This window comes from Exophiala oligosperma (assembly GCF_000835515.1).
Source record: "Exophiala oligosperma strain CBS 72588 unplaced genomic scaffold supercont1.3, whole genome shotgun sequence".
Taxonomy (NCBI): Eukaryota; Fungi; Ascomycota; class Eurotiomycetes; order Chaetothyriales; family Herpotrichiellaceae; genus Exophiala; species Exophiala oligosperma.
In genome coordinates, this window is record NW_015622820.1 from 675,414 (window position 1) to 699,669 (window position 24,256).

The window sequence follows — 24,256 nt, forward strand, 5'->3', positions numbered from 1 at the left end:
CACGCCCAAGCCGCGCCGACCAAGACCAAACCAAAAATCAAGTGATGATGCTGGCACAATTTGATGTCATTTTGAATGACATAGGGATATTACGATACCGAAGTTGTAACATAATCACATGAAAAGTCCGAGTTCGACATGTGTCAGCTGAGCGCGCATAACAATGTCCTGTTGGATGAATAGGAAACCCATTTCGTTGCAGTAGCTGTATTTACAATTTGATACCCAACCCCGCGAATATGACATTAGGCCGAAGAAGTCGATTACTTGACACGGAGATCTACCGCGGCTAAACATTGACTACTTAATGAGAAAGAGTGGGAAATGGAAGATGCCACGAAGCGAGATAGTTACTAGATAGTAAAGGAGGTAGATAGATATAGATTCTTCTTCATGTGGTGAATGGCATTCTTCAAAATACTACCGGATAATCAGCGACTCTTGGTTCCTCCATTTGATATCAATTCATGATTTGACAGGATACTTGTTACTCAAGTACGCCATGTCGTTCCATATCCTACACGATTGATTAGTTAGGCACTCGTCTGGGAGGCAAACCTACAATTCTCGATCGCTCTGCGATGAAGCTGGCCATCCGAGACAGTGGGACAGGGTGTACTTTATGCCATATAGCCGGTTGCGATCGTCAAACTGCTCCACAGGTTCGCTTGGGGGCATGTGAATGAGATACTGGCGCATGTATGGCTTGCCAAATCGAATGATATCGGCACGCCACATGCCCAGCTCCATCTCGTGGTGCGCGTACATGGCGCCGGCGTCAAAGACAACTGGGAGATCGGTCTCGAGGTTCAGTCCAGTGTTTTCCTCCCACAGGTCACCGTGGATCAGACACGGCTTCAAAGTGCGTCCGTCAGACTGTAGCGGCTCCAGGATTTGAGGTACAACTTCCCGGGCAAATTTATAAAAGGCAGCCTCATACTCAGGGGCTGGACCATTTTGGTTGATTTCTCGCTCGAAGAATTGCGTCATCAGTCGGGTGAAATAGGTGCACCAATTTGCTTCCCAGGTGGTGTTTTGAGGATTTGGGCCGTGGAAGGTGACCTGATGAAACCCAAATAGGCCAGTAGGCGATACACTCATCGTATGGAGTTGAGCGATGCGGCGACAAAAGTCCGGAGGCTCCACCATCTCCGAATCCAAGTCAACGAATTCCATAAGATAGAAATATGTGTCTGGCGGCGACTGTTTAAACTTGCCCGATATGACAGGTTTCGGAACGAAATCAGGCATGTAGGAGTAGATCTCCGCCATGGATCGATGCTCTCCTTCCATCATGATTCTTCCCATCTCCTCAGTCGCACACTGAGAGCAGAACGTTCAAATCAGCTCGGATGATTCGACAGCCGGAAAGAGAAGCTGGCACCTTGAGGAAGTATGATTGCTGTTCGCCATCAGGATGCTCAATGATGATTCGAGACGCACGAGTCCATGCGGCTGTGCCATAGCTGATGGCCTGGACAACCTTTGAGCCCGGTGGAAGGACTATGTTTGCATTCAGAAGAGCATTCTGGCTTGGTACTTGACGTAGTAGGATCGAATGCATGCGTATCATTGACCACATTTTCGTCTAGTTGGAAGGTCCCTCCCACCTCCGGAATGACCTCTTTCACCGAAGTACGGGTCTCCCCGACAACTAATGCTCTAGTCGTCCCTTGGACCAAGGTATCTATTTCACTCATGACGGCTTGTAGTCATGGATGGGAAAAGAATGAGGTCTAAAGGACGATGAGCCTGGAGGGCGGAGCACCTGAGTTGATACGTGGTTTTCCGTCGTCTGCTGGCGTGCTGGCGCCAGAGATCCTCGCAGTAAGCACAGTAGCGAAAACACCATTTCACACAGGATTGGCCTGTGCAACCCTAGCAGACGCTAGGTAGGAGACTGAACGCGGCGGCATGATGTTGGTGGCAGTGGAAGGAGGGGGAGTGTTCGACAGGCATGGGCGCTTGGAGGACGTTTCATCGAGGGAACTTGTTGAGCCTCAAAACGCGTGCCGGCTTGACGGCGCTAACGCCCCGAACCGCCAGTCAAATGAAGAGGTTATTTAGGCTGCTTGACGAGGGTTACAAGTGCTAAAGCTTGCACGTAGCCTTAGTCAGGTATTGAATTGTATTGTATTGTAGGCGCACTAAGAGGCCTGCACTAGGTAAGTACAGATTGTATCAGGTACTAAAGTCATGCTTGGGAAGGTTTGCCTAGGGATTTACCCGCCCCCAAGGACGACGTAACCCCCAAACGCCCAACGGACTATCAAACCCATCACCAAATGGACCACCAACACACCACCTGACAACCCACACTGGCCTTTTTTTAACGCCCTTTACTTATGCAGTGTGACCATGACCATGCAAGCAAGTCGTTGCGAGCAGGGGTCTATCGCCTTAAACAAAGTGAGACCATTCTCTTTCTGCAGCCTCTCTCGGCCTATCGCTGGTAGCCCAGTATGAGTACCGGCCAGGACCGGCGAAAGAAGACTAGTACTGTGAGTACCAAGCCCTCGTTCCACGCCGATGAGCCTCAGTCTGGTTATGATCCTTGCTGGGCTAAGAACAGTACCTAGGCAAGAAAGGCCAGCTGCCTGCGGTATCCGGGGCGGGGCAGTCTCCTTCCCTTGTGAGGCTGACCAAGGGTACCTTGGTACACACACTGTCTCCGGCAACTGTTCGTCTTCCTCTGTGCTTCTTGTCTTGCAGCACTGTTGACATCCAGAGATATCTCAGAGCGGCGCTGAAATATTGATCGCAAGGAAGAGCGTCTACATAAAGCGCACTGGAGAGGGACGTACCATAGGATGTCGCCCTTCGCCCAGTGTCTTCCACATCACAGCAGCGGTGTGCGGCTACCACCTCATTACTGGCCATAATGGTACGAGAATATGTTACCTGCGAACGTCCATATACTAAACTTTTGGCAGGTCTCGAGGTTCCGCCGTCGTGAAAAGCTCTTTTCACAACTCTCCGCACATGAGGATCAAGAAAGATTCGAGGGAGATAGCCTGCGCAGCGGAAGTACTTCAAAATGGTCGCAGAACTCCTCAAACACGGGCAAAGATCACCTACTAGGAGCAGAACTCCCCTTTCGCAACGGTCGCTCTAAAGATGTGGAGCCAAGAAAGAAAGAGCGCTCCCGCGATCGCCGTTCAGATCCGCTGGGATTGACTGTCCTATACGAGCCTGAATCTTCTCCATCCGTCGATATTGTCTTCGTACACGGGCTCGGTGGGACAAGTCGCTATACCTGGTCCAAGAATGGAGAAAGTGAATTATTCTGGCCTCGAGAATGGCTGCCGTACGAATCGGAGTTGTCGACGGCTCGTATCATGACCTTTGGATATAACGCGCATTTCTCAGCCATCTCACATGGAGCAGAGAATATCCTCAACATTTCAGATTTCGCGAAGGACTTGCTGTTCAGCCTGAAGTTTGCTACTGGAGAAGGCCAACGGGCTCTCAATATTGGTTCCATTCCCATAATTTTTGTTGCTCATTCCATGGGAGGCTTGGTCGTGAAGAAGGCATTCATCCTCGGCCAGCATGATGAACACTATCGAGATCTCATTCAAGCTATTTCTGCTCTCGTTTTTCTCTCCACTCCGCACCGCGGATCGAACCTGGCTGAAGCCCTCAATAAGATCCTCTCAGCATGTATCTTAACCCTGGCACCCAAGGAGTACGTATCGGAACTTCGTATCAATTCGCCTACTCTCCAGGAGATAAACGAACAGTTCCGCAATCTCGCCCCAAAGCTTTCCATCGTTTCTTTCTTCGAGACTCTCAAGACAAGCATTGGACTCTCGAGAATGATGGTACTGCAGAAAGACTCTTCAATCCTAGGCTATCCAGGAGAGATCTCGAAACCACTGGATGCTGACCATCATGATGTATGCAAATATACTAGTCATCAGGATCCAAACTATATTAGCGTCCGCAACGTTTTGAAGTATCTGGTGGAGAAACACCGTGCCCAGGATATGCCACAGGTCGATTTTAACTCGGTTGACGAGCTTCATGAGATTTCGTCCGCTTTTGGACATCCTGAAGGTCCCGGCGACGATCTTTCGTTCTTTGCCAACAGGCGCATGCCGGGCTCCTGCGAATGGACCCACGATGACCCAGTGTTCATATCCTTCTTGGAAGATGAATCCGATGGACCGCGATGTTTGTGGTGTACTGGACCCCCAGGATCTGGCAAATCTGTTCTTGCTTCATCGATCATTCAAACCGCCGAGGAGGATGAAGTTGACCATGTTTACTACTTCTTCCGATTCGGTGATGAGGTTAAGAATAACCTCAATGTCCTTCTTTTGTCCTTGGCGTATCAACTGGCAAGTGTTTTGCCTGAATACCGCAGACGTTTACTGCGACTCTTTGAAGACGGGTTCAACGTACAAAAGTCACTTCCGCGCCTCCTTTGGAAAAAGTTGTTTGCCTCCACTTTCCTCAAACTACACCTAACGCAACCACTTCTTTTGATCATTGACGGATTGGATGAGTGTGACTCGCACAGCCATTTCTTGAAGTTCCTGGAAGATTTTCAATCTTTCCCTGGCTGTATGCGTTTTCTTATCATCAGTCGGAACACCCAATCACTGTCCTCAGGGTTCGAAAAGTTGTCCAAAAAGATCCCAGTCCAGCAGCATGCGCTTCAGAGCATGAAAAATGATCTTCGTCTCTATATTGAGGAGGAGATGACTTCTATGCACGGTGATGATGATTTCAAAGATGCGATTGCCGCAGAGCTTACTCGTAAGGCCGATGGTAACTTCTTATGGGCAAGCCTCGTTCTAGGAGAAGTTCTACAGTGTCACACAGGAGACGCCGTGCTCGAGGCTCTCAACGAGGTTCCTGAAGACCTTGAGCCTCTATACGAGCGAATGGACGCAACTCTAGCAAAAAATTGCCGCCCCTCAGATCGAGCCATTGGAAAAACGATACTAATGTGGATTGCTTGTTCAAGGTATGCATTGAGTCTGCAAGATCTGGCTGAGGCTCTTCAACCCGAGTATTCCAATCTCCTCGATCTCAAATTCACTATCAGCCGCGTCTGTGGTGAATTTGTTATTGTCGACAGCAAAGGAATTGTCTCGATGGTCCATTCCTCCGCCCGTGACTATTTGTTCCAAAACCAGTATTTGAATTATCACATCCCAAAAGGGGCTTCACATCAGCAAATCTTTATGAAATGCACTACCGCACTCATCAACGCCAATCCTAAGATACAGACAGGCCAGATAAGATCACAAGCATTCTTGCTTTATGCTGCTAGCTCATGGCCATTTCATATGGAGCAGGGTTCGGACTTCTCGGATCAACCCTCTCTCCTACAACTCGCGCGGTTTTTCCAAAGTTCAGTGGTCCTTAGTTGGATATACCTCCTTGCGGTGGCAGGTCAGCTACGAGTCCTAGTCCAAGCATCCAAAAAGATGACGAGCTTTCTCAAGAAGGTGGATCGATTAGACGAAACACGCAGTCCTCTGACACATCGATTGCGCGAGAAGGAGCTCGTGTCCCTGTGGACCATAGATCTGATCAGACTAGTCGGTAAGTTTTCTGCTCATCTCAACGAGCAGCCTAAGTTGATATTCAAACTTGTGGCTCCGTTTTGTCCTCAAGATTCGGTCATCTTTAAACAATTCGCAGTCCGTTCCGCTGGCCTAGGTATTATGGTTTCTGGCCTTTCGAACCCATCGTGGGATGATTGTCTGGCCAAATTTGCAGTGGATGATTCTCTGACTCCTCTTCAAATAAAATGCTGGAACAGATATTTTGCAATCTTGGTATCAGACGGCACCATTCTGTTGTACCATGCCATCACTTACGAAGAAGCCCGACGCTTTCATCATGGCGAGCGTGTTTTGACGTGGTGCTTCAATCAGGAAGGCGATCAGATCGTCACATGCGGACTCAAGAAGACCATGGTTTGGAACACCGCAACGGGGAAGCAGCTGTATACTTTCGCAAATCCTCGACGATCCAAAGCCATCACTATTGCGTTTGCAAATGCTGAAGAGACTCTCGTGACATGCTGTGATGACCGAACCATCCGGACTCTGTCTCTTACTCAATTGGATGGTGAGGGATGGCAAATCCTCGACAATGTGCTGGGCGAAGATCATTATGATGGAAAGCAGTGTGGATCGCCAAGGTGTGCGTCCTTCAACCCAGCAGGCTCCCAGATAGCCATTAGTTACCGCGGTATACCGTTGGCCGTGTGGTCATTGGAAGATGCACGTCCTTTCTTGGTTGGTAGGTGCCAAAGGATCCTCGGTGGCCGACAAGTCTTCAGCAGCAGTGCGTCCGATGTTCAAGCTATCACCTGGAACCCGATGACTGGTCATGTATTAGGAATATACAATGACGGATGCGTCTTCAAGTGGCATCCATTCGAAGCCGACTATCAAGAATCCAACATTTCAGTCGGCCGCGTCGAGTGCAGTCCGGATGGGAAGTTTTTTGTGACGAGCAGTAGGGATGGCACACTGCGAATCTGGGACTTTTATCACTTCTCTCCCATCTATCAGCTCTCATACACCGTTCCGGTCACGAGTCTGGCCATTGACCCCAACGACACCCGCATCTACGACATCCGAGAATCGTTCTGCAGCGTGTGGGAGCCGAACGCTCTCGTGCGTATGTGGGAGACTGAGGACAAGTCGAGTGAGACGATGAGTAACCGAGAGAGCACCCAAGTTTCGCACATATCCGAAGTATCTTTCGAGTCGCTGCAGCCTGTCACTACTCTTGCTTTAGAAAGTGGCAGCCTGTCGTACGCTGTCGGGAACGACGATGGCGTGGTCACACACTTCACCAAGGATGGATACCCTGCGGCAGAGGTGGTGAGGACATTCATGACGGTAGAACATCTTTCGTGGAGCGAGGACGGCCGTTGCATCGCCGCGTCTGGCCTGGGCCGCCGGCTCTTTGTCAAGGAGGTGAATCAGGGGAATCCTAATCAGACGGCAAGGTCCATTATGAACGGGAAGGCAGACGACCCGATCAGGCAGCTCCTCCTGAGTTCAACAGGGAAATTCCTTCTAGTTGTAATGGATCGCTTCCTGAACATATGGTCCACGGCGGATCAATGCATCGTGTCCACACGCCCGCAAGTCGCATTGCACAGATGGATCAACTGCCCTTACGACACGAGCAAGGTGATCGGATTCAGCTTTGACGAGATTCAGATCATTGATTGGCAAGACCCGGAACTTACCAAACACCTACTGCAGGATCGGTCGGTCGTCGACGATGCTGCAGAGCAGCACTCTCGGGTGTTGTTGTTCCGACGGCCGTCGGCGCAGTACCCCATGAGCCCGGGTGAGAGCAACAAGATTGTCGACAAGGTCCTCCTCACCGTCAATCGAACAAGCGCCCTCGTTGTGACGTCGCAGAGCACCGCCCAAGGCCGATGTGAGAGGCAATTCATGTTTGTCGGTCTTGGTGACGTGACGAATCCCTTCACCGAAGCCAAAGTTCCGGCCACGGCGCTTCCTCCTGAACTCCAGGCGACCATGGTGATCCCTTTGGGTTTTGTCGCGGTGGAGTCTTCCTTGGTGGCACCCAGGGCGGCGACTTCAAGCGTACAGCAGCGAACCTTTGCATCGTCTGAGCGGCCCGCGGTAGGTGGAGGTACCGAAATGTCCCGAGCCGCCGACCACGTCCTGGCGTTCTTGGACCACAAGTACTGGGTTTGCACGTACACCTTGAGTCAGACCAGGGCGGGACGGGTCAAGCGGCATTTCTTCCTCCCCCGTGACTGGCTGAACATGGACTGGCTTGAACTGGCCGTGATGCGGCCGGACGGTGCGTTGCTGTGCCCTCGAAACGGCGAGGTTGCGTTGGTGGAGAATGGGTTGCGAGAAGAATGGATAGACTGAGCACCCCTAGATAAGAACAATGTCGTCTCGATCGGCGCCCCTCTCTCTAGCTCGACGAGTGTACCTGACCAGTTCACTGTAATTTTGTGTGCAGCACCTAGAGACGTTGAGAAAGGTGGAAGGTTCCTTGAGGAGATGACCTCTTGATGCAGACCATTCCAACTCCGATTGAGAAGGACACCGTCAAGAGGGTTAATTTTTTTAAATTCGCTTTTATTGGTGGAATTGGTACAACTGTATAAATATGTAAAGGTAGTACTTATGAATTGCTCATAGACTTGTGTCATATCGCCGGCATGATCATCACCATCATCGTCGTCGTCGTCGCCGTCATCTTCTCCGTCTTCATCGTCATCTTCCGTCAGAAATCGATGGTGGCGGTGGCACTTGTTCCGGAGGTTTCTGACCCCACACAAAGTGAAAGTGCACGTACATGTGGTACTTGGGGTTCGCCAGGTCCCTCTTGACGCGGGCGACGATGATCCTGGCCTCGTCGGGGGTGTAACCCAGGACGCGGGTGTAGAGGGCGAGGGTGTAGGGCTCGACGGCGTCGATGAACTGGGCCCGGTAGTACATGCCGAGTTCCTTGAACCGCCTCTCCTTGGGCCAGGTCCCGATGGGGACCTTGTAGACTTCCTCGTGGACGTCGACGAAGCCGGCGTCGACCATGTGGGCTTTCATGCCGGCGGCGGACTGGAGGATCTTGCCGAACCTTTTCGAGGCTTCGTTGATCTGTTCGACCCAGTCGAGGAGGTAGACGGCCCCGGAGATGGTGTCGTCGTCGCCCCGCACCTGGCACTGGTAGTCCTGCATCTCCAGCCAACCCCCCGGTCGGAGGTGGTGCAGGGACCGCCGGAACAGCCCGGGCCAGTCGGCCACGCAGCCGCACATGGCCCGGCCGTGGATGTAGTCGAACCGCTCGCTGGGCGGGTAGGTCCAGTCGGACTCGATGTCGTCGACGTAGAACTTGACGTTGGGGGGGAGGAGGGTCGGCTGGATCGGGGAAAGGTCGACCCCGACCACGATCGACTCCGGGTGGTCGTCGCCCACCTCGACGCACCAGAGCCCCGTGCCGCAGCCGAGGTCGAGCACCCGCTGAGGCTGGACCAACGGCGCCCGGTACAGGTGCCCGCCCAGGATCATCCTGAAGATGTGGTGGAACATGTCCAGCCGGTCCTGCTCCGGCTCGTCGTTGGGCAACACGTACTGCCCTTCGCGGAAGGCGTGGTACCGCCGGCCATTTTCGTAGCGGTAGTTGAGGACCGAACTGGAGAGCGACGCCGTCCACGAGTCCTCCAACGCCTCCGAAAACGCCGAGTCGCTGTCGCTGTGGTCGGACTGTCAAGTACCATGTTAAAAAAAAAAATGAAAAAGCTGCCAAGTCACCTGAGTAAGAGGGTCTTGTCGAGGTGTGGTCCAGTGGTAGCCAAGTGCTAAACCATCACAGGGGGAACAGGTGTACCGTGATACGGAACATTACTTACATCAGGTAATAAGGCTTGTTGATATGCCATTGTGACACTGTCAACCCGTGTATGTCGGGTACGGGTTGGTCGAGCAGGTCAAGTAGGTACCGAGTGACTACCACCTACACAGTGTGTAGGTATCCTCGGAGGCCCCCGGCAAGCAGTCGTATCGTTATCGTATGTTGTTTCACGGCGCATGCACAGCTGGAAAAGAGAAGAAATTCTCACAAAAAAAAACTCAATTGTTACCGCCGCCGCCGAAATAGACTCTGTCGTCCTCTACCCAAATAAAACTACGGTATCGGAAATATGGAATATCTAAAAGACCCAAAAAACAAAATTAAAGATTGTCGAAAAAGAGTGCAAGTCAAATAATGGGTGGTGTATTAGACTAGACGTCTCTCTCTCTCTCTGTTTTCTTTCTCTCTCGGTTGCTCATCTGGGTTGTTGTCTCCAATTACCTGCTATAAAGCGGTTAGTTCAAGTTGTGTACTATTTTGTGCAACTTCTAGGCCACTACCCATCTTGGTATCGGGCTACCGAGGTGCAAGTACCTTTTATACCTGGTCAGTGCGGTGACGGTCTTTCCCGAGCTTCTCCTTCGGGTGGAAATGGGGGGACTTGACTAGCTATAAGTGCAGTACAAGTAGATACCTAATGAGCCTTTACCCGGTGCCTAAAGTGCCCGATGTCAGTCCCCCGGGTGGGTTACGGGGGCATCCCGCAAAGAGAATCTGGGCCGTTCCGTAGAGTACAGTACATCACAGTTGAATACTCCGAATAAACCACCCTGCTTTGTACCACTATGGATACAACTCAAGTTGCCAATTCAATCTCTTCGCACACAACTGATAAATCACCAAGATACCATACTCGGAATAGATACTGTAAGTGTGTTTTTTGGCGGGGGGACACGGAAGGATTTCTCTCATGTACGTTTTATTTGTAAAAGGTATCGTCGGAACGCCATATCTATGGTAGATACTCCGTATGTACAAGTGGAATTGCATTACTCGAACATCATTGGACTGGTAGACTCTCACATCGACTAGGCGTTCACGGATGCACCTCTTTTCATGCCTTCTTTTATACTCCGGACTCCGTACCATACCCTACTGCAAGAAAACCTAGGTACTTTGGTGTGATGCGCTGTCATTGCATACCCAGGTATAGTCCACTCGGGGGGGGATGTTCTGATAATCTCAGTCCAGCCAAAGTTTTTCACACTCACCTTGAGAAAAAGAGAGAGACGGGAGTAATGCTGAAGAGTGACTTACCCAGCCAGGTATTGAACCTCCCCCCTCATTTTCACATGCTTCGCAGTATCATTGTACCTTGGTTAAGATACGAATACGATTACGGATCCGCATTGGTATTTACACTGTACATCACACTTGACTTGCCTCCAACTCTTCCCATCCCTCCATCTTTGTTCACCGTCCACCGTCCACCGTCCACCGTCCACGCTTTGGTACTCTCGACAAGTGGGTATGCTGGTCGACACTTGTCCAAGTCGGAACCTCTTCTCATCATCTTCTACTCTGCAGCCGAGTCAAGAGTGAAACCACACAATGCGCGCCCAGTCATCAAACCCAACAAACCTCCTCCCCTCCCTGGCTGGCTCATCCTTCATCAATCTCCTTTTGACCGTCACCGTCTCGACGACCATTCTCTACCTCTTTGGTCTGGCCATCTACCGGCTCTACTTTCACCCGATAGCACATTTCCCGGGCCCCAAACTCGCCGGATTGACGAGGTGGTACGAATTCTACTACGAATTGATCCTCAAGGGACAAATGACATTTCACATTCAAAAACTCCATGAACAATACGGTCGGTAGATCTTTCTTCTTCTAGCCCGCACGCCCTCCCTCTCTCTCAACAACAGACTAGCAGAGAAGAAGAACTGCCGAGTAGTAACAAGGCTCCATCACAACACAGGACCCATCGTCCGAGTCACCCCCAATGAACTACACGTGCTCGACTCGGACTACTTTGAAGAATTGTACGTCAAGTCCGGCAAACTCGACAAGTACCCTCCATTCTCGGCTCGCTTTGGCACCGACGACACCTTCTTCACCGCTTCGTCGCACGAACATCATCGCCGTCTCCGCAACTCGGTCGCCCCCTTTTTCTCCAAACGCAAAATCACAGACTTTCAACCCGTCATCCAAGCCAAATTGACCAAACTCTGTTCCAAGGTGGCAACAGAGTATGCTGCCGGGACGGATCGAGCGTTGCCTCTTCACCGTGCCTGGACGGCCTTGACGGGGGACGTGGTGACCGAGTTCTGCTTCGCCAAGGCGTACGACCACCTCGACTCGCCCGACTTTGCAGAAACGTTTCACGAGCCCATGCACGCCGCCTGCGAATCTTCCAGTGTCCTGATGCAGTTCCCCTGGTTGTGGCCCGTGATGAACAGCCTACCGGATTGGTTGGTCGTGAAACTCGAACCCAAGATGCACATGCACATACAGGTGCAGCACGTAAGTAGCAGCGATGGGTACTGCTCGGTCGCCCAAGAGCCAATGCTGATGATGACCTTTGGCGGTGTGTGTGACCTAGGATTTCGAGCGCACCATTTCCGCGTTGAAAGAAAATCACGACGAGACGCACAAGACCGTCGATCACGCCACTCTCTTTCACGAAATGCTCAACAGTGACCTCTCGCCGAGGGAAAAATCCGTCGGCCGCATGGTCCAGGAGGCGCAGGTCATCATCGGCGCGGCCATTTTGACCACCTCTTGGGCCGCCGCCGTGGCGAGCTTCCACATCATCAACGACCCCTCCATTTTCGCCAAGTTGAGGTCCGAGTTGGAAGAGGCCCTTCCCGACCCGGCCGCCACTCAGCCGGACTGGCAGACTCTCGAGCAACTTCCCTATCTGAGCGGGTGCATCAAGGAAGGGATCCGTCTGGCTTACGGCATCGCGTCACGACTGCCCAGGGTGGCTCGCGCGGAACTGAGGTACAGAGACTGGATCATCCCGCCCGGCACCCCCGTCTCCATGACCATCGTAGACATGAACCATGATGAAGAGGTCTTCCCCCAGTCGAGGTCGTTCATCCCGGAAAGGTGGCTGGGGAAGCCGACCACAAAAGACGGGCAGAGTTTGGAACGTTACTTTGTCGGTTTCGGTAAGGGCTCCAGGTCGTGCATCGGGTTAAAGTATGTCGTTTTTCTATCCTTTTTCTGTTATTTTTTTGACCCATCGTTACCGCCAATGCACGTTTTCTTTCCTCAAGAAATCCCCCAAAAAATGTCACCAATGGTATAGTATGGCTGACCACGTCGAATTCTACTCGTAGTCTTGCTCAAGCAGTACTTTACACTGGTCTCGCGACCATCTTCCGGAATTTCACCTTTGAGTTGTACGAGACTGATGTCTCGGATACGATCCTGGCTCACGATTACTTTGTGCCAACCGTCAAATTGGATACAAAGGGGATCCGAGTAAAAGTGAAATCGATTGAGAAGTGAAAATGAAACCGTCCAGTGACTAGCTATATACTGCGGGACGGGTTTTGGAGCCCTTGGGGTGTATATAGAGTAATATCTCTCCCTCCAACTTTTTCAGGCCGGCGGCAGAAATGATGCATATAACCCAGCTTGGACAAGTGCATATATAATCATCCATCGAATAATAATAATGGCCACGGACGTATTCTTGGTTTCTTGACTCCTGATCTTTGCAGCCAGCCAAATATACCAAAGGGGATAACCCGACGAGATTCTCGTGATGATTTGAACGTGGTAACTCGTAAAGGCGAGAACGGCGAGGGAAAATTGAGGTAATGCCAGGCTAGCCGCGACCACCAGTCTATGTTGATTATTGTTGGTGGAGGAGATTTTGCTCGTGCTCGTATTTGTCACTCCCTTGCCTGTCGGTGAAGATGACGATGACGAAGATGGAGATTTGCCTCGAATAACCATTTCCGGTTTCTTCATGACCTCAATGGCAGATTGAACAAGGATCCATAGGGTCGGAGCAGCAAGAAGAAACAATGGAAGATTCGAAAAGGTCCAATATCGGAATGGGCCGACGTTCCTGAAACAGCAAAACCGTAAATCAGAAGTCAGTATCCAACACCGAATGAAAATGGATATGTACGCGCATGGGCTGTTCGGGGAGGGCAGGGAGAATTCTCAGGACTTACCAGTAGTGAGACTGAACAAAGGTAAAAATCGACGGGATCGTCCACTCACACCATTCCCGCCTCTGGCCGGGACTTTGACCGGCACAATACTCTTGGTACGCGAGGACCTGGGGCAAAACCATCCCGGTGGCTACCAGTAATCCGCCCACGACAACAGATCCAAGCCGAACGACGCGTGACAACGACACTCCCTGGGAGGAGAGCACGGCGAAAGCAATGCTGACAGCTTCGATCAGGAAAGGTATGCCGGCGAGTATACCGTTGCTTCGGATCAAAGTTGCAAGCCCAAATGCCAATCCTGAAGCGACCATGGTGCAAGCACCTCGTAGAACCGTGCCTTGATGGAACTGTGAGGTGGCCGACAGGAAAGCCAAAAATCCACAGAAGGAAAGGCAAGCAAACAGACTTTCGGTGTTTGGCGTCGACAAGAAGACACCGGCAGGTGAGATGATGTGCATTACTGCCGCTAGGAATGGGACCTCAGATGATGATTCCTTTTGTGATTTCCTGTTGCTCCCACCGCCACCAGCACCCATCAAATGGCTCGCTATGGCCCATATCTGTAGGACGGCCAGCCAGTGCGCGACATGAGACAAGCATACGCCAGCAACCATGAATGATGCTGTCAAATTGCCGATGTCCATGGTACGTCCGATGACTAGAAAATAAGTTTTCATATATCGTCAGTACTTGAGGTCTTTCCCCAGACATAAAACACACCCTCGACTATTCGTAATAGAAATTCTTTTGGTCGGGTAATAGAGTCGTAGGGCCTCTCTTTCACACACTCACTTTTTGCAGTCCATCGAATAGTTGAGGATATACCGATGCCAAATGCCCATTCCTGTTCAAAGACGTGTCCGTGTTCTGCCATTTGCGTGAAATATATGGCGTCCCAACGGACAAATTTCAGCCACGGACTTTCGATCTGGTTCGGCGTTCCGGAGAGATATCCCGTGATGGCATTCTCGTTTTCGTTCTTGCCGCCGACCGACAACAACAAGCTCGAGGACGTGTCGTATCCGAGTCTTGGGCTGGTAAAAATAATCAACAGCAAAAGTGATTTCCACGCGAGAAACAGTGCGGACAATGTGGCGATGGGATGACTGCAGCCGTACCGCAACAGTATCGATCCGGTCGTCATCACTGGCGGAGCCATCTACTTCATGACTATTCCGAAGCATGCCACAGTTCATCAGGTATAAAATATAAAAGGGGGTTCGTTGGTTGGTTGTTGTACGAAATATGGAAATGTCGAAGCTGTCGTTGCCAAGCAGATCGCCTCTCTCGGCTGGACGATATTCCGGTCTCCGATCTCCATCGCGCTACGAGTACTGCGTATGGTGCAAGTACATCACCCATTACCACCTGCAGGGAAATAGGTACACATGCGAGGTTCTCGCTTTTTCATGTTCACGGATTACGCCCGCAGGAGCACGTTCATTTCTCTTTCTAGATACATTTCCGCAACTGATGAGATGGCCTAGTAGTGTTAGATTGAGGCCATGGTGTCTTGACATTAAGTATCCTCAAACAGATGTTTGCTCTGGTTGACGAAAGCGTGCTCGCATTAAAGTGCACATTTAATACTGGTGATCGGGTCAAACTCATCTCTGCGGTTCAGTCGCTCATTCTTCATCCTCATCCCTCGGCTATTACAGCCACAGGAATTTGAACGTAGTCGAATGCTCACCGTAGACCTCTAATACATCGTACAGCGTTGTGCACAACACCCTGTCTGCATATGATCTATCAGTCCCACAGGAAATCGCCCTTGTTGCCGCATGGGAAAGCCATTTGTGCGTAGCCCTGATAGAAGTCTGCTTTGAACGAGGATAACTTTCGCAAGGGGTGGCTTGGAATGGAATGCAGCCACTTGTTGGCCCCGTCCCTATTCAGTAATTGCGATGCTTGCGTGCTCAATCTTTCTGGCATGAGCTTTCCGCACAGAGTCAATATTGACGCGCATCTTCGATCACAATCCTCAGGCCTCGAATAGTCTGAGAGCCGAGGTGTCTTGCATCACAACAAGGATTGCATAATGCCTCGCCAGGATTCTTTCGGGTCGCAACCATTCCCTTGCTGACGCTAACCACGAGATAACCGATGAATCTATCTCAGGATGTTGGAATGATTGCTCAAAAATTCTCGTTACATCTGCAGCGAAAGCGTGGTCAACACTTGTGGAACAGATCTGAAAACGGCAGGAAATCTGTATGGTGGCCGGCCTGGAACGTTATCGACCCGACTACTTCGAGATTCTGAACTGGCCTTCGTATCACATCGCTTGAGGGTCAGGCTTCAGCGGGTAAAGGCTGAGAACATGGCAAATGCTTCGTTCGATCTCGAGCTCCGTACACGCATATTGACATCATCGATTCCGGGACTCAATCTGCCACCTGAGAAGTCAATCGAGGGGCCAGGAATCGATGGTTCGCAGCTGCGAGAAGTGTGGAATCTCTGTCATGAGTTGAAGATAATTCCATCTCTAGCAGTCCTCGCAACATTATTCTTCTCATTCTGGAGACGGAGATATAGTCCACAGAGCTGCAATCCTTCTCTCGGGTCCTGAACATAACAACAGGACTTTTCCGGCACCTGTCCCATCAAGATACAACAGACATGGTGCAAATAGGCCTACTCTCTGAGACGTCGATAACCAAAGGAGGGTCTTCAGTGAGTGCAGCTAATTTGTCAGTGGTCTTCAGGGCGATCCGCGGTAGGACGCGTCGCTGCAGCTATCTGAAAGCCGCTAAACGTGCAAGCGAAGGGGCCGTGCTTGTACGAATACGAGTACAATGACCAGTCCCTTGGATCCTGTATCTCTGGATGTTTCTGTGCCTCGCCACGAGGTGTTTGGTAATGCCTTTGACACCCTCTGGTGACTGTCCCACTACCAAGGATATATGGTTTTCTTCGTGGTCTCTGCCCATCGATCGGGCTTTTCCGTAATTTAGGCAAGTGTGGAGCTACCGAGCCCATTCGCCATCATTATCTCTTCGACGACAGAGGCTCAGACGATACAGATTGATCTCGACAGCTCCATCTGTCCTGGCTGGTAGCCTTCGTGGCAGTCCCTGCCAATCTTGCCGGTGTCGGGCCATTTCCATTATCAAGGCGCGCCGGAACTGGTACAATACCCAGGCTGTCACGGCATAAAACACACATCTTTAGGATTTGCCTCGCACGACGCCATCTTGATCGTACCGTAATTTCCGAGAACCAGAGTGAGCCGGATGGATGCGTCCACAGAACCAGCAGTCGAAGCAAATATGATCCAAGCCCCCTCGCTCCGGCCGCAATATGTCACCTCCAGCATAACCTGACCATTATTTACATCAGGCTTGATGCAAGTGACCAACAACTCGCAGCGCTTCGTCAAGGAAAATCGAGACGTAGGTGAAAATAGGGGTCATTCAGAGATCCTGTCGAATTTTGCCCTGCTCGGATGTTGCGACCAGATGCCGCCATGCCAGCGAGACCTGCATGAGCCCCGACAAGCTCGAAACTAGCAAGAGACCGTTGCACTCCTCGGAGTGGTGCCCGCAAAATGGGAACTGGAGCTGCGCTGAATGCCTTGTCGTGGGATCGCCTCGTGAAATGGCCTGCAACCCTTTACAACGACATGGACAGGTGACCCTGTCAGTCCCAGGGACAATGCGATTTGGCCAACAATCATCTTTGCTGAATCCTCGATAAGATACACCCCTTGTGGTTGGTTTCCTTCTCGCGGGTTCCATTTCGTTGGCCCCCTGCCATTTTGAGTGTTAAACTGACACAAGAACCTCCATCAAGCTTGCTGGCGCCTTTTAGCATATTCGTTTGAAGTTGCTTTGAAGCCTCGCTGGGATGCAGATCAATACAACAAAGGCATGCGCACTATCAAACGGAATTTCGACCAGCTTCGGTATGTGGGAGAAAGCCACATGGTGCCAGTGTTCACCAATTCGAGGCAGCTGTTTCTAGGATATCGGCTGCATGCCGTGACATCTATCCTTCGTCTTCTGTTGCTACAATTCGCAAGTGTCGGATGCCGCCTTGATCTTGCTGAATCACCCTGACCGTCTCGTTGGTGTCCCCCCTCTTACCACAATCCTTGTATCTCTTCCCTCTACCACTATCCACCATCCAGGTATAGGTTGCTCAGCGACCCAGCGGAGCTTTGCTCCTTAGGCTACTTGTGATGGCTGACAATGTGTCTGTCGGACAGCGATTGCTCAAGGCCAGACTACTGCTGGGTTCATCACCTAGACAGCGGCGGGCGGTCGGCAGGGAGGGGAGGTTCGTGGCTTTCAGCCAGTGGACTCGACATTGTGAGCTCTGCATATCGCAAGCAAGGTGTCACAATGCAGGACGGTGCTTCGTTGCTCAAAAAGCCTGTACCATCATTAGTCTCTGTTGCTACAGCCACTTGGGATCTCACCTCCATCGCCGCCATCACAGTCAATATTCACTTTTGCTCTACCTGCGGGCAAACACTCGTTAATGTCGGCTGGGCCTCACGGCAGATGTCATCTCTTTGTCTCACACATCCTTCAACCGTCGGCAAACAACTCGCTGCGGCCTCGTCAAGTGCAGAGGTGCCGATGGTGTAGATATACGCTCCACACAGAGGAAGACCTAGTCATTGTTGCAGCGATGTTTTCAAGACAACGGAGCCTCAACTGAGTGATCAGGAAGATATTTTGCTGTCGAACCTGATGCACAGCTTGTATGCGATACTTGACCAGGCGAACTGCACTTGATCTCGTGTGTCGCTGGGTGTTGAAGACGACGATAACAACGGTAAAAACAACGATTGAGACACCGACGACGATACCAACGACACGCTTCCTGTGTATGTTGTTATCATTCGAGCTCTATTTCAGAGTCAACGTGCCTGCCCCTCAAGCAGCTCATCACAGGTTGGAATAGAAACTGCGCCATTTTGACACTTCCTGCCTTATGGGATACGATTCGAGTTATTACTGTATACCACGACGATATCAAAACTCCCTCCACCCTTTACCTCAGAGACAGTCACACAGCGTTAGTATCAAGGCAGTCGGCATATCCCATTGTTACATCCAGCATCTATCTCATCGTTTTCTATGCCTCAGGTTGCATCGACGACGCGTGGGGGAATTGTGATTTGATACTGTTGCTTTGTTGGTCCCACAACGCGAGATTCAGCAACCATTCTGTCGGAACCTCTATTACCAGGTACTCCTATCTCATTGCTTCATTTCCTCACAACAATACATCACGCGTTCAACTAACGTTTCAGCAGCTTTGGCTGGCCCTCGAAAGCCAAGAGAAGAGGTCCTCGCACATTCCTTTTCGATCCATTTTCATCCAGCTTCAAATAGCATATGTCCCGGTCCCACCCTTCTTCCCTACGCTGTACTGCTGTACCAGTTTTCCTTTCTACAGTACAGATTCGTCCAGACAAATCTACGACTTCGAGCCGAACTTGGCTGTGGTCTTCTTCTTTGGACTGTCTACCTGTTCACCAACGCTCTCACTCCCCTCTGAACCTCAAGAGATGGTCTCCCCAACAAGGCCTTTCGGGGTCATCAGCGCACACGATGAAGAGCTCTTCTTCCAGAATTTTCACAACCCGTGGTCCGTACGTAGTGCAGCAGCGCCTACAGCCGAACCATGCTCGCGCCCTCCTCTACGCAGAGTGGACTGCGATAACTATTCTCTGATTCTTCTACAAGAGCCAACGTTGTGGCGTGCCTCGACTTCTGCTGTTCCAGTAGCTGGGCTCGGTGGGAAGGCCCAAAGTGGGAAAACTGTTAAGAAGCGATGTGGTGAGAACGCTCAAGTCAGCTTTGAAGCTGTGCTGATGTGAATACAGTTCAAAAGGACACCAACAACGCTCTCGAACCCCCACCTGCCCTCGAATGGTCCGAAGACGGTCGAGCGATCGTCGATCCGCATGTGTTTTGCGTTGCCACGGTACGGCCGTCCGAATCAGGACTACCTATGAAAATTGATACTCTGATGGGATCCACCACTTCATCATTGCAGAAGCTGAAACATGCTCAAGGTGGTAAGATACTGTCTGTCTGTCCTGGTGGAAGGGTTCAACTCACTCAATTTTTAGATCTATCCATCTTCACATTCCCCACACTTGGAATCAGATATTCTGGCAAATATGTCCTCAAATTTGTTGTTTACAAACTGCACGGTGGTGATGGCATTGATGAAGACTCGGGGTGTGTGAGTTCGAGGCTTATTTCTGGTTTTGTTGCTCACCAATATATTAGTGGAAAGTTCCGAGTACCATACATAGAGCAGATCGCTGAGATCGAGGGCAGCGAATTGATCAGTAAGCCTTGAACCTGCCATCTGTTCATCCTTTTTTACTCACCCATGCAGTCAGCACCAACAAGAACGAGGCATATTCGAAGGTATCGACGCAGTTCACCAAAAACATGCGTGAGTCGGGCGTCAAGGTCAGAACTAGGAAGGAGCCTCGGTCAGCCCTCCCATGATTGTTTTTTCCAGTTGCAAGAACTGACTGTTGCACAGTAAGCGAAAGTCTCCAAGTACAGACTGGACAGCAAACTGCTATACTCCAAATCCTTCTGGCCGTTTTCCATTCGCTCCGACTTACATGGCTTTGCCTGGTCACAACGGCCCCATGCCTCACCTCAGCAATGGAGAAGATATCAGTCGTCGAATGTCCTACCAAGGCATGAGTAACTCGGCACCGATGCACATACAACCTCAATATACGACCTCTATGCCCGCACCGCCCCAGTATACGACCGCCATGGGCGTACCGTCACAGTATACGACTTCCATGACCGTGCCGCCCCAGTATACGACTGCCACGGCCACCCAGTCACATTACACGACCTCCATGACCACATCGTCACAGTATACGACCACCATGCCCTACCTATTGCCCGCCATGCAGAAGAATGGTGATTCTTACAAAATGGCAGCCCGCAGTCAGAGCTACTGGCCTCACGATGAGGTCGACAGCAATGACGTCAACAGCAACGGCGTTGAGAATCATGATGCTGTCAACCACGAGGATAGCAAACACCAATCAGGTTGGGGATCATGATCAAAGAAATGGTTTGTCGGGGAAGAAGAAGGAGGCCTGTGTCTTTTTGGGCTGTCTTGGAAACAACCTTGGTTGGAGTAATGGATGTTTTGGAAGTATCTCTATGGAACTCATCTTGCTCATGTCAGTTTGATAGCCAAGGTCACCGGAGTCAGGAAAAGGATCCCTTACTTACTTAAAATAATATTTAGTATTAACGACGAAATGACAATATCGCCTCACAGGCGAACAAAGGTTACATCGTTCATCCAAATCCCTACCAGGGCCAGCAAGCTCTTCATCAGGTGCATCGGGGCCATCTTCTCGGACATGCTTCTCATCACCAACTTGCTCGTAGAGAAGAGAAAAAGAAGTTGTCAGGTTGGGGGATGCGCAACAGTCTTATATATTTGTGGCGAGGGAGCAAACTTTGAGTACGATCTAGTTATCTAGATCAAGCAGAAGCAGATTTGCAGTTGATAACGCATGTGTCCTAGAAGTCCCATTGAGCTCCGCCATCACCATAGATTGTGTGAAGTATAACCGTGAGACAGAGCCACCTATACGAAAAGTTAGACTGTGAATACCACCCAGCCTGAGTTGTCGAGCTTGCTTTCGGGAAAAACTTCACCGGCGATACTTATCGTTCTCCCTCGGTCGACTAGACTTGAAAGCTAATAAAAGGCTGGCACCGTGAGCTCCAGTGAGTCCAAATCGCGTCCATACATTCGTGTGAGATGTTCAACATGTTGTGTCACAACTCGAACATGAAGAATAATGTGTACATTTCGTCTCCAAACCATCTAAATGCCTGGCTGGGGTGTACTTCAGCTCTTCAGCTGGAGACAAGAACGACGCCACATGCCACGATGTTGACACATTTTGCCATTGCAGGCGTCATGAGGAGACTCTGGCCCCTGTCAAATGTACTCGTTCAAGGCGGTGAAGGGCTCACGATGGTGGTGAGAGAAGGCTGAAGCTTGGGTGGGCACTCTAACCTTTGGACGTGTCTGTCCGGAAGCGGCGATCAAGAGGAGGCTAGAGTGATGATGCGTCGATTGAAAGGGCAGGCAGGATCAGATTTCACAGTCGCTTTAGCAGTCTACACTTCTACGGACTTGTCGATCTTTCAAGGTCTGACTCGAACATCTGCAGCCGATAAGAAACAGGCTGCATTCCTAACGGCGTCATCAGAGCCTACTGCTTGAACCGTGACTATCGCACGAATTTTCGAAAAGCCTGCGGTAGGAACCAACTGGAGTCCACGAGTCAAGATCAAACCATTGATTCTTCGGTGTTCACTTCCTCGGAGACAAGCTGCCTTACACTACGGAGGCGCTTTGGACTATCTGTTTTCTACAAAGCATCAATGATCTGGTGACCATCGGAACCCCCGAGAACGAGGTCGTCCACGACCGCATGGGAAAGCCACGACAGCCGTCAGATTGATGATGAGTTTTGGGCCAGTACGGACTTCTTTGCTATACGAGGGTCCACCTATAGCACATTCTCTTCATGCAGAATCACAAACTCGGAGATGCCGTGCCCAGTCAAGGAGTCCAGCTTTTGAAAGGACATGAAGTATCAGTCAGCGAGAACGCACTGTCTCTGGTGGTTAGGAGGAAGACTTTTTGTTATTGATTTCGAACGCGATGAGGCACTCACATCAGAACCAGGAATCTTTCGAGGCGGACTCCCAAGGATATATATTTATACATATCGTCTAGCTTTGAAGCTGCCTCGTGGTGGCTGGACAACATGCCCGAAATGTTTCATCGCTGCGTGCAACAACCTTTTTGCCTCGACGAGAATCTGTGAAACCATCGATTGTGTTCGCTAGATCTATTAGCAAACCATGTGTGTTGGTAGAACCGACAGTTATCGCATGTCCTCAGGAACAAATACCACGGAAGGATATCAGTGGGTATCCAGTCATCACCAGAACCAAGGATTCAGTCGAAACCACGTCTTACATGTTTGGTACGTTTGTGTGATTTTCCCCAAATGGTTGAGGAGTTGATTTTATTCACCAACGTGGAACTCGTTTACAATATTCTACTGCCTGGTCTCACACTTATCGACGGACTACGGACTTCATAGCTTTCGGGAGTGGTGGCTGGGTTTTTGATAGCACCAACCTACTTCTTCTGCCCAGATAAGTCTTTCTCTTCCCAGCCGGAGTGTTTTCATACGTTTCCAGCTGTTGCCTGTCTTTTTTCCGACTCTCGACCTTGAGCGAAGCCCGTTACTTTCGTTTTGAGTCGGCTCGACGAAGTATCAAGCAGTCAGTCTACCTGCGGTCCCAAGTGAATCAAAAATCCATGGCTCACAACCAGCATTCTTTTCCCACCCCCTCTTTTGCATCCTGCATCCTCTGGCCTTTCTTTTTTTCTTGATCTCGGGGTGGAGTAATCTTTCTACCAAATTTCACAGAGATGACCAGACGACTTTTGTATATCATTGCCAGACATGGTCCGTCGTCTGAGCTTGTTCAGCTGTCGACTTATCTAGCCGTCACCGTGGAGATGCTCCATGTTGTCCTCTTCGAGGCCTTTTATCGCGAATGTTGAGACCTAGACGGACTGAAAGGGAAGGTACATGCTTTTGATCCTCGTCAACTTCGACGAGGTCATGAAGCTCAATCCAGCAAGGCCGTTCATTCCAGTCGGTCGAAACGAATTATGCCTATCGAACTCGAAGGTCACTATCATCGTGTCACGGCCACCTACTACCCATGTATATCGGACACCGGTCTGGCCACCCTACCAGATGACTCTGGTCGATCGGTATGTGTTCGGCTTTTTGTCCGATGGTGTTGCTTGCTCCACAAGTCAAGAGTCTTGAGAGCAGGCTTAAATCTCTCCAGGAGGTGAGAGTCTCTTCCCCGCGCTTTGTAGCTCGGAAGAACTATTGATTTATTTATGTATGTATGATCGGAAGGAAAACAGGTGTGTTCATACCTGACGGGATCATACAGACGACACCTTTTGCTCCGTGATGGGATCCAAAGGTCGAAGGAAGCAGGAGTTCTTACTTGACCATTGATCCCAAAAAACAACGTTCTATACAAGTCACATCTTTGTGTGACCGATTCAAGAAAAGAACACGATGCTACCTATCTCCCTCCCTGCGACAGTACCATCACCGACCTCGACCTTTCGAAGAAGGCAGGACACGGGGGCTCACATCCTGGTCAAGTGACTCGGATCGAGCATACCCAAGCCGTGCGGTATAATCATACCAAAATGTTCAATGGCACTTCAGCCTCATACACGAAGACGGGGAGATAGAAGCTGTTATAGGGCTTTGACAATAACAATAACAACCACAACCATAACTGCGTACTCGATGCTTCAGTGCATCAGTGTCGTCGTGATACGAAATATATACACCCACATCCACACACACTACATCGCCACCACCTTGATTCGAATTGTTGAGAGAGAGAGAGGGATATATCATCGTGCACGGACCTACTGTGTTTACTCCATCCGGGCCCCCCTGGATTCAGCCAGCCTTGTACGACAACACGGGAGGCTTACGGCAGACCAAAGTGTTGCAACGTTTTACAACGCCAAATGGGAACAAGAAAAGCAAGATGATGACAATGATGACGAAAATGAAGAAGAGAGGCAACCGGAAGGGAGAAGAAACAAAAATCGACACTATTACCTCGCCACATGAAGTGTGCTTTATCGTC

At 50.5% G+C, this 24,256-nt stretch overlaps 5 protein-coding genes across 5 annotated transcripts; 2 read left to right on the forward strand and 3 right to left on the reverse strand.

Moving 5' to 3' along the window:
* Positions 1-558: 558 nt before the first annotated feature.
* PV06_03075 (uncharacterized protein) lies at positions 559-1,907 on the reverse strand (the record flags this gene model as incomplete). Its single annotated transcript, XM_016403830.1, has 2 exons — positions 1,385-1,907; positions 559-1,323 (listed from the first exon to the last, which is right to left on the reverse strand). Exons 1-2 carry the CDS (start codon positions 1,580-1,582, stop codon positions 559-561), a joined length of 963 nt encoding a protein of 320 aa, XP_016264835.1. The 5' UTR covers positions 1,583-1,907.
* Positions 1,908-2,894: 987 nt separating this feature from the next.
* On the forward strand, positions 2,895-7,892 carry PV06_03076 (uncharacterized protein; the record flags this gene model as incomplete). Its single annotated transcript, XM_016403831.1, has 1 exon — positions 2,895-7,892. One exon carries the CDS (start codon positions 2,895-2,897, stop codon positions 7,890-7,892), a length of 4,998 nt encoding a protein of 1,665 aa, XP_016264836.1.
* A 280-nt stretch (positions 7,893-8,172) lies between these two features.
* PV06_03077 (uncharacterized protein) lies at positions 8,173-9,550 on the reverse strand. The gene is made up of 2 exons (XM_016403832.1): positions 9,377-9,550; positions 8,173-9,230 (listed from the first exon to the last, which is right to left on the reverse strand). The coding sequence occupies exons 1-2, from the start codon at positions 9,404-9,406 to the stop codon at positions 8,244-8,246; spliced, it is 1,017 nt and encodes a 338-aa protein (XP_016264837.1). The 5' UTR covers positions 9,407-9,550; the 3' UTR covers positions 8,173-8,243.
* A 1,242-nt stretch (positions 9,551-10,792) lies between these two features.
* PV06_03078 (uncharacterized protein) lies at positions 10,793-12,837 on the forward strand (the record flags this gene model as incomplete). The annotated part of the gene is made up of 4 exons (XM_016403833.1): positions 10,793-11,191; positions 11,300-11,844; positions 11,924-12,525; positions 12,666-12,837. The coding sequence occupies exons 1-4, from the start codon at positions 10,930-10,932 to the stop codon at positions 12,835-12,837; spliced, it is 1,581 nt and encodes a 526-aa protein (XP_016264838.1). The 5' UTR covers positions 10,793-10,929.
* A 38-nt stretch (positions 12,838-12,875) lies between these two features.
* On the reverse strand, positions 12,876-14,705 carry PV06_03079 (uncharacterized protein). The gene is made up of 3 exons (XM_016403834.1): positions 14,307-14,705; positions 13,515-14,172; positions 12,876-13,405 (listed from the first exon to the last, which is right to left on the reverse strand). Exons 1-3 carry the CDS (start codon positions 14,671-14,673, stop codon positions 12,931-12,933), a joined length of 1,500 nt encoding a protein of 499 aa, XP_016264839.1. The 5' UTR covers positions 14,674-14,705; the 3' UTR covers positions 12,876-12,930.
* Between the last annotated feature and the right edge of the window lie 9,551 nt (positions 14,706-24,256).

Bases quoted from the DNA above. Each gene is read 5' to 3' on its own strand.
- PV06_03079 (XM_016403834.1), bottom strand. From the start codon at position 14,673: ATGGCTCCGCCAGTGATGACGACCGGATCGATACTGTTGCGGTACGGC. The intron at 14,173-14,306 runs GTGAGTGTGTGA...CTTATTTTCTAG, and splicing joins TATTCGATGGACTGCAAAAA to TCATCGGACGTACCATGGAC. The intron at 13,406-13,514 runs GTAAGTCCTGAG...TTGCTGTTTCAG, and splicing joins TTTGTTCAGTCTCACTACTG to GAACGTCGGCCCATTCCGAT.
- PV06_03077 (XM_016403832.1), bottom strand. From the start codon at position 9,406: ATGGCATATCAACAAGCCTTATTACCTGAT. The intron at 9,231-9,376 runs GTAAGTAATGTT...GGTACTTGACAG, and splicing joins AACAAGCCTTATTACCTGAT to TCCGACCACAGCGACAGCGA.